The following is a 12,552-nucleotide window of genomic DNA, read 5'->3' as shown; positions in this document are numbered from 1 at the left end:
CACTTGGAATACTGTGTTCAGTTCTGGGCACCACAATTTAAGGTGGATGTTAACAAGCTGGAACATGTGCAGAGGAGAGTGACCAAGATGATGATGATGATTTATTGAGTTTATATACCACCTGCGGGTCTCAGGGCAGTTCTGATCAAGGTTCTGGAAACCAAGCCTTATGAGGAAAGGAACTGGAAATGTTTTGCCTGGAAAAGAGGAGACTGAGAGGCGATATGAGAGCCACCATCTCAAGGGCTGTCATATGGAAGATGCCTCAAGCTTGTTTTCTCCTGCTCTGGGGATAGGACTCGAAACCATGGCTTCAAGTTTCAGGAAAGGAGATTCAGACATGGCATACAGAAAATCTTTCTGACAGTAAGAGATGTTCAACAGTGGAATGGTCTCCCTCGGGAGGTGGTGGATTCTCCTTCCTGAGAAGGAGGTTGGATGGACACCAATCATGGATGCTTTAGTTGAGATTCCTGCATTGCAGGGGGTTGGACTAGATGAGCCTTGGGGATCCCATCCAGCTATACAAATCTGTGATTAACGGCTTGGTTCATCCCAGACACTTTTCTCCTTCCCCCACCGTGAAACAGCTTATAATCATTGAATTGTAGAGGTAGAACGGACCCCCAGGGAGATACAGTCCAGCCCCCTGCAATGCAGGAGTCACAGCTAATGGTCACCCAACCTCTGCTGAAAAACCTTCCGGAAAAAGCTTTCCCAGTTGGGCTGCTTGCAAAAGGGGCTCCCAGATGCTGCACTTGCTTGCCTGGTGGCCATTCAACCAAGGGGGGCACTCAGCTCTCACCAGGGACAGAGAGACGGCTGGGGGCTGTGTGAACCACCAGGTGATCCCAGGGCTGTGAGTGAGGTAGCAAGAAGGCTGGATCCTTTCCCCCTGCCCTCCAGTTGATCACCTTTGCAGTGGGGTCTTGTGGCAGGTACATCCTGAGCTTTTGAGGTGCCTGCCTGGCCCGGCCCAACAGGGATGGAAGAGGGGTGTGTGGATCTGGCCTGGCATGAAGGCCGTGCAGGCCTTGGCCTGGTCCTCTGCAGCCCCATTCACCCTGCGTCTGGATGATGAAACGGGGCTGCCCCACTGCTCCCTGGCTGCCTAGGCAGGAGGGCTGTAGCTGGAGGTCCCAGGCTCAATCCCTGCTTGGGGTCTCTAGAAATATCATAGAATGTCTACAATTCTGGAGAGCTGCTGTCAGTTGGCGGAGACAGTACCAGGCAGGAGGAACCAATGGTCTGGCTTGGCATTGGGCAGCTTCCTATGCCAGTTCCACAGTTCAGGCCCTCATGGCCCCTTGGCTCACCTGACTTGAGAGAGAGACCCCAGACCAGGGTCTGGTCACCAAGAACACAGCTGGGCCGTGTAAACATAAGACAAGCCCTTCTGGATCAAGGCAGAGACCCATCGAGTGCCGCCTCCTGTTCTGTCCCATTAAACTTTAATTAGTTTAATGTAAATGCCCAGTGCGCTTCCATCGTCACAAGTCCCACTACAGCAGAGTATTTCGCACAGCAGTTGAAGAAGGGCAGGAGAGGCAGTATCTTTTCAAAGAGGAGTCTTGGAGCATGCGGTTTGTAACTCAAAGATAAGGTTTATTTACAAAACAAAAACAACCCTGGCGAAGAACCACACATCTCAGCAAACACGCCCAAAAAGGGGGAGAAAAGGGAAGAACAAACACACAGGAGACTATTTATACAAACTCATGTTCCTGGAAGCCTAATGACCTCCAGCTGCTCAGTGATTAGAGCGTTTCTGCTACCCTTTAACCCTTTGATAGCAACACCCCCTCTCGCTCGTAACACTGAGCTGTACCAACCTTAATTCAAATTTAAACCTGAACAGAAACATTTATGAGATTGCGGACCCAAAGCTTTCGTAAAACCGTCTGCGAGATTTTCTTGGCTTGGACAATACTTTAGTTCAATTAAACCTTGTTTTACACTTTGGCATACATTTTGATAACGGATATCCAAGTGTTTTGTGTGTGCCTTGAATTGACCTGATTTAGCTAGTTTAATACAAGGTTGATTGTCTTCCCACACTCTGATAGGTAGGGAACATTCTCCAAACAATTCTTGTACCAGTTGCTTATAAAATTCCAGTTCTCTACATATATCTGATAATGCATTAAACTCAGATTCAGTTGAACTTAAAGCTATAAGTGATTGCTTTCTTGATCTCCAACCAATTAGTGCATTTCCAAATTTTATCGCCATTCCTGACACTGATTTTCTATCTGGTCCAGCATCTGCCCAACTGCTGTCGGCCCAACATTCAAGTTGTGTGCTGCCCTCTGATGATAGTTTTAAGCGAAACCTTTTGGTAGTTTGGAGATACCTTAAAACTCTTTTTACTCCTTGCCAAGCATGCATTGATGGTTTTTCAGCTTGTCTACACAGCATGTTGACAGCATATGTTATATCGGGCCGAGTCCACTGTGCAATGTGGAGTAGACTGCCTATCGCTGACTGGTAAACCCCGGGATTAGAGAACTCTGCCTGTTGCTCGGCTTGAGCATCCTTTGTGTAACTTAATTCCATTGGGGTTTTAACACCAGCACAGTTGTCCATTTTAAACCTTTCCAGCAACTGCTGGATCTTAGCTTCTTGGCTGAGCCAATAGTTCCCATTTTCATCTTGCTGAATTTTAACTCCTAGATAAACAGATACATTGCCTAGTGATTTTATCTGAAACCTTTCTCCAAGCTTTGTGGCAAATTGTTGTGCAAGTTTATCATCCTTTCCACTGTATAATAAATCGTCAACAAATATCAAAACTGCTTCTTGTTCACATCCCGAGCCTTTTAGATAAAGACACACATCTGCTGCACTCTTTCTGAACCCCATGCTCTCTAGAGCATCGTTTAAGCAGGAATTCCAATTACGGGCGGACTGTTTCAACCCATAAATGGATTTGTGTAGGCGCCAGACCTGGTTTGGCTTGTCTCCTTCAAAACCCGGTGGTGGTGTCATATAGACTTCCTCCTGTAAGTCTGCGTTTAAATAAGCCACATTGACATCAAAATGAAACAGCTTATTTCCCTTCTTAGCTGAAGAGGCTAAAAGCATTCTTAATGACTCCGATCTTGAAGTTGGGGCATAGATTTGAGAATAGTGAACACCTTTGCGCTGCGAAAACCCTTTTGCAACTAGCCGGGCTTTATATTGCAACTCTTCAGTAGTTGTGGGCTTTAAACGATATACCCATCGACAACCTACAGCTTGTTGCCCTTTCGGAAGCACTGTACTTGTAAACACACCGAGAGACTTCATTGAAGCCATCTCTTTTTCCATTGCTTCCTGCCACTTAACGGCTTCTGAGCTTGGAAGCTGTTGTACATCCATATAGCTATCTGGCTCACACTGTGCCATATTTACGTATACACTTGTCACCTTAAACCGCTCTGGCGGCTTGCCCTTTGTGGCACGATTTGACCTGCGCAATTGTTCCTCTTGTGCCCCCTCTGACCGTTGGCTGTCAGAATCTGTCTCAGACTTTATACCTGGACGCGCCCCTAGGGATAAAGACCTCCGTTTAGATACCTCCCTTGGGCTTGGTGTTGCAGGTGACCTGCTTCGCATTTGCTGTCTGCTAGGCCTACTGACTGGCGATGTTGGAACACCTCTAGATTTTGGCTTTTCTACCTTAGGAGAAGGACCTTGTGCCTGGTCAGAATCTGCATCTGAACCATGTGCACCATCCTCTTCTGGCTCACTACTCTCTGGACTTTCATTCTCAGCATAAATGCCTAAATCATCTCTCAAAATGTCAGGGTTACCGTGTAAGTGAGTCCATCCGGACTGCTCACAAAATTCAGCGCTCCTACTGAGGACCACTCTTGTAGTATCCCCATTTGGGTTCACGAACCTCCAAGATTTGGCGTGTGGTTCGTACCCACAAAAGATGAGTTTCCTAGCCCTTGGACCTCCCTTTTTCCTTAACGCTTTTGGGATAAGTACATAGGCTGGACATCCAAACACCCGAAAGTAATTAATTTTGGGCTTCTTCCCATATAAAGCAAAATATGGGGTAGTTGCAATTACCGAATTATATACTCGGTTCAGAATATGAGTAGCCGCCTGCCAGGCTTCCGCCCAGTAACTTTGAGGGAGTTTAGCATCAAACAACATAGAGTTTGCCAACTCTTGCAGAACCCTGTTTTTACGTTCGGCCACGCCTCCTTCTTGGGGGGAATAAGGTGTAGACAGACGATGCTTAATTCCCTTTTTCTTAAAGAAATTCTGCAACACAGACCCGGTAAATTCTGACCCTCTGTCTGTCTGAAAAGCAAGTACTCTAGTACCAAATTCAAGTTCTACTGCATGAACCCAATTTTTAACTGTTTCTGCAGTATCTGCTTTTGTTTTGAGAGGAAAAAACCATGTAACCTTTGTTTTGTCATCCGAGAGACACAGTGCATACCTCGAACCTCCCATGCTAGCAACAGGCATTGGGCCACATAGGTCCATATGCACAAGTTGGAATACTTTGTCAGATTTCCTATCTGAACTGGGATAGCTGCATCTATGAACCTTCGCCCTTTTGCATGCAGTACAATCCAAATACTTAGTACATTTGTTCATTTTGCACCCTTCTGATAATTCTGGTTGCCTTTTAACATACTGAAAATTAATATGTCCCAGACGGCGGTGCCATAAATGGACACAAGAATTATGGGTAGGTGAGTTCACACAACCAGCATGAACCTGTTCAACTTCATCTGGACTTGTCTCAAAATAATATAACCCATCTCTGCATTCCACCTGCAAAAGAGATACGTTATTCTTTGAAATAGTGCAAACCCCATTTTCAAACACAGTTTTAAACCCATTTCTATCAAGTTCTGACACAGACAAAATACACCCCTTCAATCCCTTTAGCACGTAGGCATCAATTTCTGTTTGCAAACATTTCAAGAACACTGTGCCTACGGTCTCTAAGGAACGTTTAGTTGAATCTGCCATTGTCACAACTTTAAGGGTTTGCAAATGTCTGCAATTCTGCAAACGGACACTAGATGGCGCCACCAGGTGGTGAGATGCACCACTGTCGATCAACCAGCGTAGATTGTTGCCTTGGCCACGCCCTTGCATCAATGACATTGCTGAAGCCATGTGCTGTGTGCTGTGGGAGTAGCCACGACCTCCTCCTCTTCTTCGACGTCCCCTGGAACTCCTTGTCTGGTAACTAGGGGTAACGGCCTTGGTGCTGTCTTGACCAGGTTCACGTGTGCAATTCCTGATTAGATGGGAAGGGGAACCACAGCGAAAACAGTGTCTAGCTGCAAAAGCATTTACTGTGTGCTCAAACTCAGCATCAACACTCTTAGGCACAACATAACTCCCCTTTAAAGACAAACCTCTTTCTCTTTGCCTTTTATCCTGTTCATCTGCAAGCCGAGATGAAATGTATTCAAGGGTTAATTCAGTTGAAGGCATAGCTTCCAAAGTTAGAGCTAGAGTCTCATAGCTTTTATCAAGAGAAGACAACAATATGTATGACTGCTGCTCCATAGAGAAAGGAATGCCCAGCTGTCTTAGTTGATTAAAGGCAGACACCATTTTGGCAATATGTTCTTTCACACACGCTCCCGGTTGGAGACGTAAATCAAACAAACATCTTGTAGCATGGATCTTGGCCCCCGCAGTGTTTCTGGAATTTAGCCGCTGCAGAACCGTCCAGACCTCATGCGTGTTCTTTAACTCAGAAACGTAAGGCATTTGCTCTGGTCCCACTGCCAAAACTAGTAGACCTTGGGCTTTCCTGTCACGTTTCTGTGAAGCTGCTGCTACTGCTTTGTCTTCTGCAGACGCGTCTGCAGCTGCCTGTAAAGGCGGTGCTTCAGTACAACCCCACAACTCTTTTGCTTGCAACCAAACCCTTACTCTAGCCTTCCAATCTTGCCAATTTTTCCCATTGAGTCGCGTAAACGGGACAGAAAAACTTTCCTGGGACTCTGCCATCCTCCCTGGGGCATAGGAACGATACTCACACACCTGTAGACCGTTTCCCAGCTGCTGAGGTGGCTCCTTGAAGAATAAGATGTCTTCCAGCGAGTACAAACTGCTCAGTGCCTGTTTAAAACTTTTCTAGGCACATTGCAGGACTCAAGCTGCTTTGAAAGCTTTCGTTGTCGGCAACTGCTTCTGACTTCGCTCCAGTCCTTGCATAAATCACTCTGAACTGCACTCCTTAGCTCCTTCTTGACGTACAAACATCCATAACCTGTCCCATTAAACTTTAATTAGTTTAATGTAAATGCCCAGTGCGCTTCCATCGTCACAAGTCCCACTACAGCAGAGTATTTCGCACAGCAGTTGAAGAAGGGCAGGAGAGGCAGTATCTTTTCAAAGAGGAGTCTTGGAGCATGCGGTTTGTAACTCAAAGATAAGGTTTATTTACAAAACAAAAACAACCCTGGCGGAGAACCACACATCTCAGCAAACACGCCCAAAAAGGGGGAGAAAAGGGAAGAACAAACACACAGGAGACTATTTATACAAACTCATGTTCCTGGAAGCCTAATGACCTCCAGCTGCTCAGTGATTAGAGCGTTTCTGCTACCCTTTAACCCTTTGATAGCAACATGTTCTCACAGAGACCAACCAGGGGCAAGCAGGACCTGAGCACCAGCCCCGTCTCCCCTCCTGGGGTTTCCAAAAAGGGATTCCAAAGCATTGCTGCCTCCAACCCTGAGGCAGGGCAAGAGCCATGCTGGCTAGGAGCCACGGAGAGCCTTCCCTCCTCCATTAATTGGTCTAATCCTCTTTCAAAGCCGTCTAAGGCTAAGCCATCTAGGCACCTAAACGCAGCGCCTGCTATTCTTTCTCTCTGGCAGGAGTCCTGCTCTTTGCCCACAATACACGGCCCAGTCGCCTCTGAACCATCCCTGCCTCTTGGGTCCTTTCCAACTCTACAATCTATTATTCCTCCTCCTGCACAGTCAGCTCCAAATCCTCTTTCTTGCTCAAGATGTGGCTGGAGAAACCCAGCCAGATGAGCGGGGTATCAGTATTATTATCATTATCACCATTCTCCTCCAAAGGTGCTTTTCACGACTCTCCACCCTGACTGACCAGCTCCCCCCCCCCAGCTGTGCTCTGCAGGGTCCTCGAGGGGAGGGGGCGCAGGCTTCTTCCGGGTCCCTGGAGAGAGGAGGCGCTGCTCCTTCGCCCCTTGGGGAGGAAAGAAGAGGCCGGCTTCTCTGTCAGCTGCAAATTTATTGCCTCAAAGCACCAAAGTCCAGAGCCTGAAGTCGTTGACGGGTGAGGGGGGGCACAAGTGCAGAAGGTGCGCAGGCAGGCAGGCAGGGGGGTGGATGGGGGGCATCTGCGCTGGCCCGTCCGGTGGGGGCGGCGGGCGAGTCCGCCTTCGTAGCAGCAGCAGGCGGCGACCTGGGCGCGAGCCTCGCTCCCGGCTGCCGCGCGCGGCTCTCCGGGGAAGCGGCGTCACTCCGTCGTCACTCCGGCCAAACTGCAGCCGTCGCTGGTGTAGGTGAGCGAATCCGTGGAGAAGCTTTGGCCCGACGCGGCGCTGCAGAGGCTGTGCTGGTGGGCGGCCGGAGGCTCCGTCTCCACCTCCACCGCCACCTCCATCCTGTTCTGCCCGTCCCTGCGCGGGGCAGAGACCTGTGTCACTGGCAGTAGTGGCGTAAAAAAAGCCGGGGGCATAATTTTATAATAATGACACTTCTAGCCCACGTTTCCCCTCTATGGCGCTCAAGGTGGCTTAGATGGTTCTCCCCGCCGCATTTTATATCCAGAACAACCCTGTCAGGTAGCTTGGGCCCGGCGCTCTAGCCACTAGACCGCACTGCCCCCGCCCCCTGGACTGACCTGCGGGAAGTGGCCTGAGCTCCTTCTTCGTTCCACGGGCTCTCCGGGCCCTTCGGGCAGGACTCCTCCAGCTGCCCGCTGCTCCGGCTGGGCAGGAAGGGGGCAGCCATGGCGGCAGCGGCGGCGGCGGCGGCAGAGCCCCCTCCCTCAGCCCCCATCGGCGTGGGCAGCGCGGCCAGCAGCTCGTTCACTGCAACAGGCAGAGGGAGGGAGAGAGAGGATTTGCTGGGAGGTGACGGTCGGCTAATTTATATGGCAACTTAAATCAAAAGTTCTCCGGCTGGCTTTAATAATGGCACTACAGCGAAAGCAGCAGATAAATGCACAACCAAATGAAAATGATCCTAGTCCGGTTGGCACCTGCAGGCAAACGCCCGCCCGGAGACAAGGATGACCGGCAGAGGGTCTCTGCCCCCAACCGCAGCCCCCCTCCCTACCGATTGAGAGCTCTCCGCCCAGCCGCTTAGGACGGAGCCTTGGCGGAGGGAGAGGGGCTTCCGGGCCAGGCGCCCAGGACTCACGTACGTTTGGCGAGGTTCTCCAGCTCGACGGCGCTGAGCTCCCCGGCCTTCCTGCGGGCGCCTCCGCAGCCCCAGCGGTTTCGGCACAGCGAGAGCACCACGACCCCGTAGACGTAGGTGAGCATCAGGGGCACCCCGACGCCTGCGGGCAGAGAGGCTGGCGTGAGGCGCGGCCCAGCAGCAGCCGATCCAGGAGCAGAGAAAGCCGCCTCCGTCGAGCTCCAGGCAAGGCGTCTCTCCCAGCCCTTCCTGGACCCGGGACCGTCTGCGTGCAAGGCAGCTCCTCTGTGAAAATGAAGGCAGATGCTGGTCCTGATGGGTCTAACAAGAGGAGGAGCAGCTGCGTTCCATAGCTCCATACCCTGTAAGCTGACTGGCAGCAGCAACTGCTCTCCAGGGGTCTGGGTGGGGGATTCTCAGCCCTTCCTGGAGACTGACCCCTCCGGGACCTTCTGGTTGCGAGGCGGGTGCTCTGCCCACTGAGCAGCAGCGCCCTCTGCGCCCCCTGGGGGCCCTTACCCACAGTGACGGCGGTGATGACGGGTGACACGAAGAGCGAGAGCAGGATGCTGCTGGCGACCGACAGGCACTGCTGGCAGCCGGAGAGCTTGCTCTTGCGCCCGTGGCTCAGCACCTGGCGGAGAGAGGAGGCGGCGGAGGAGAGGCAGTGGGTCTCCTCGCTCTGGGCCCCTTCAGGCCGGCGCAGCAGGACGGGAACCCTCGCCCAACCTCCGGGGAGCCGCGGCCCCCTTACCTTCTTGCCCATGTAGATGGGGATGCCCAGCGTGAGGACGGGCACGGCGATCCCCGCCACCAGCGAAATCACCATCGGGGCGCCCAGCACCATCCCCAACTGCCACAGGACCTTCCGCGTGCGCGACCAGCGCTTCTTCCCCCAAAAGGTGCAGCCGGAAGGACTGGGGAGAAGGAGGAGACAAGGGGGGAGTCAGCAAGGGGGTGTCGAAGGGCCTCTTCTAGGGGGGCCCACCACCAGCTCCCCATTTCCCTTTCGGGGGCTCCGTCCAACTCGACACTTCTGTGAGTCTATGAATTTTGAAGATTGGAGGGTCAAGGATCTTTGACAGGTGGGGCAGCCCAACTCACCTGCCCATCACGTGACATCCTAATGACTGCCATGCGATTGACAGGCACCCATCCACCTGCCTTATTTTCGCCTCCCTCCCTCCTGATAATCCTCCCGCCCCTCCAGAACATCTTTTGCTCCGGCGGCGGGACTTGGCTTCGTGGTCACCCTTGGCCGCGTTTCATAGAATCACGGAGCTGTCGAATTCTAAAGGGCTCCCCGGGGTCATCTAGTCCAATCCGCTGCAATGCTGGCGTCGCATCCAAAGCAACCCTGCTCGGCTGGGAAACTGTTGCCCACCGAGCTAATTATTTTCTTTGGGTTTATGTTGCATTCCGTCCTGTCATTTTTGCAGGAGAGAGGGAGGGAATGTTTCACTGTATAAAAAATGAAAAAAGGTAAAGGACCCCTGGACGGTTAAGTCCAGTCAAATTCGGCTCTGGGGTGCGGCGCTCATTTCCGCTTTCAGGCCCAGGGAGCCGGTCTTTGTCCGCAGACAGTTTTCCCCGGTCCTGGGCCAGCAGGACCAAACCGCTTCACTACAAACGCCCAGGGAGGCGCGTGCAAACCCAGCCCAGCTCCCTTCCTCCCTTCTGCGTCCGCTTCGACGGGGCTTCCTCCGGGCAAGCGGGGCGAGGAGGACGGCAGCCTTAGGCGGCTTCTGCAGGCTCCGAGGGGCCAAGCCTGGTTCTTCTGCCCTTTCCTTCGGCCGCCCCCCCGCCGCACCTGAGGAAGTGGACGTCGGTGATCTCGCGCAGGCAGAGCCAGCAGAAGAGGCAGCCGCAGATGGTGCAGTTCATACGGTTGCAGCTGCCGTCGTCCACCTTCATGATGAGCGCCCCGCAGCGCGGGCAGACCTTGATGGCGTCCTTGTCTGCGGGGAGAGAGGCGGCAGGTCGGGGCCGGGACCTTCTCCGGCCCGGGGGCCGAGGGGAGAGAGAGAGTCGGGGGCCAGGCCCAGAGAGAGGGGCGTCGAGGCGGGGAGAGGGCCCCCTGAAGCCCCCCGCCCTTCCCACTGTGGGGGGCTCCTGGGGGTTGCGGCCTCCTCGAGAAGGGGGCTGCACTCACCCTGCGCGGTCCCCGGCGCCGCCGCCCCGGCTTCCTCCTTCCGGATCAGCTGCAGGGAGAGCTCCATGGCGCCCAGGGGCGCTTGCTGGCTCCATTCTCGCCAGGCCTGCTCGCACGAGGCGTCGGGGTGCCAGGGCTGCCGGCAGTGGAAGCAGAACTCGGTGCGGCAGTCCGGGCGGGCGCAGACCAGGCGCGGACACTCGGCGCAGCCGTAGGCGATGACCGCGTAGCTGCAAGCAGAGGCGCTGTGAGAGAAAGGGAAGCCCGACAGGCGCGCCCCCAAGTCCGCCACTGCTGGGAGCCGGCGGGAGAGGGGGGCTCAGAATGGGAGGCTGGCCTCGCCCTTCCTGGTCCTCCCCGCCCAGTGGCCCAGTGGGACATTTGCCCCTTACTGAGACCGGGCTCTCACCTAACCCGGAGCCGCTGCCTGCTGCAGTCTGGGGGCCCCGATTCTGCAGCCGGGAATAACCAGACTCTGGTCTCTGGCCTCCAGGCACTAGAAGCTCCTGGCCGACCCTGGGGGGGGGGGGGGCTCGCGGCCAGCTGCGCTTCTGATGTGCCTGGACGGTCTTCCTTCCCGAGATCTTTAGATCTTAATACTTCCACAATCCAATTCAGAACTACACGTGTTTCATCTTAATCGACGGGAAATGTGTGATGTACTGCGCGGGGAGAGAGCGGGATAACTTTTCTGTTTTCAGCTTCGCAGTTCCATCCTGGGAAGAGACTGAGCTGCCTTTCGGCGGAGTCCGAGCCCCCAGCGGCCTCCCCGGCAGGAAGCACAGCTCCTCCTCACCCCACCCCCGGGCCCAGGGGTGCTGAAGGAGGCTTGGGCATGGGCGTAGCCAAGGGGAGCAGCTCCCCCCCATATCCACTAAAACAAGAGACATACTTAACTAACTGAACAATCACGTTTGTTCTGCCCCCTCTAAGAAAAGTTCTGATCTCCCTAAAACCAAGTCCCGCCTGCCTATGGAGGGGGTGTCGCAGCACCCCAGGCGGGGAAACAAAGTGAGCCGACTTGGGGGGCGCGGGCGGGCTGCGCGCAACAGCCTGGACAGACGGGCCATAGGTACAGGGGCGCCTTCCCAGCACCCAGGCGTCAAGGACTGGACGCAAGGATTGGACCCTGCTCTTTCTGGGGGTCTCCCTGGGAAGACCCAGCCGAGCGGCCTTGAGCGCCCTCTGGTGGGAGGCAAGCGCACAACTGCAACCTCCTCAGCAGCCGCTTCTGGCGAGGCAGCTCCCCCCCTCTCTCCGGGGGGGGGGTCAGGCAGGGGAGGGTCTCCCAGGGCCGTCGGGGATTGGCCACCGGGCCCTTGGGCGCGCCATGCGGGTCCTTTCCTGGAGCAATCGGGCCTTTATCCCACCCCCACCCGCGCCGCCCCGCCCCGGCCTAGCGCACCTGCAGTCCGGGGCTGGGCACCAGCGCGTTCCCGGGTCGGCGACGAGCAGGCGGCGGAGCAGGTACTCCTCGTACTTGTCGCGCAAGGCGGGCTCCGGGCGCAGCAGCTGGTGCACTTCGGCGGGCTGGAGCGGGGCCGGGCAGTGCGGACAGGCCACCTGCACGCGGCTCTCGCTGATCTCGATGCGCAGGTACTGCTGTAGGCAGGTGAGGCAGGACAGGTGCGCGCACGACGAGAGCTCCGGGAAGGCCGCGGCGGGCTGGGGCAGCAGGCACAAAGGGCACTCGCGCAAGCCCCCCGACGCCTCGTCCTCCGCAGGCGGCGCTGGGATGGACGGGGTCCCCGCGGACGCCTCCTCGGCCGCGCTCAGCACATCCTCCGGCTCCGGCGTCGCTGCGAGCTGCCCTCCCAAGAGGCCCGAGGCGCCCCGGGAGGGAGGCCCCGCCGGCGGCCGCTTCATGCTGCTGCTGCTGCTGCCGGGCGAGGCTGCTGCTGCCCCAGAGACTCAGGCCCGCGGGCTGTCCGGGCGGCGGAGGGGAGCCCCGGGGCCCGGCTCTTCCCCATCCCCGCCAGCGCCCTCATTGGGGCCGGCTCCTCGCCTGCAGCGCCCGGCGGGTGGAAG

At 55.0% G+C, this 12,552-nt stretch overlaps 1 protein-coding gene across 1 annotated transcript; it reads right to left on the bottom strand.

Annotated features, from left to right (window-relative positions):
- Positions 1-7,219: 7,219 nt before the first annotated feature.
- On the bottom strand, positions 7,220-12,390 carry LOC310841195 (E3 ubiquitin-protein ligase RNF19B-like; the record flags this gene model as incomplete). Its single annotated transcript, XM_083731779.1, has 8 exons — positions 7,220-7,627; positions 7,852-8,041; positions 8,377-8,514; positions 8,892-9,006; positions 9,127-9,289; positions 10,183-10,330; positions 10,525-10,754; positions 11,930-12,390. The coding sequence occupies 8 exons, from the start codon at positions 12,388-12,390 to the stop codon at positions 7,465-7,467; spliced, it is 1,608 nt and encodes a 535-aa protein (XP_083587905.1). The 3' UTR covers positions 7,220-7,464.
- Between the last annotated feature and the right edge of the window lie 162 nt (positions 12,391-12,552).

The sequence above is a fragment of the Podarcis gaigeae genome, assembly GCF_964106915.1.
Source record: "Podarcis gaigeae genome assembly, chromosome: 3".
Lineage (NCBI taxonomy): Eukaryota > Metazoa > Chordata > Lepidosauria > Squamata > Lacertidae > Podarcis > Podarcis gaigeae.
This window is presented reverse-complemented; position numbering and strand designations above follow the sequence as displayed.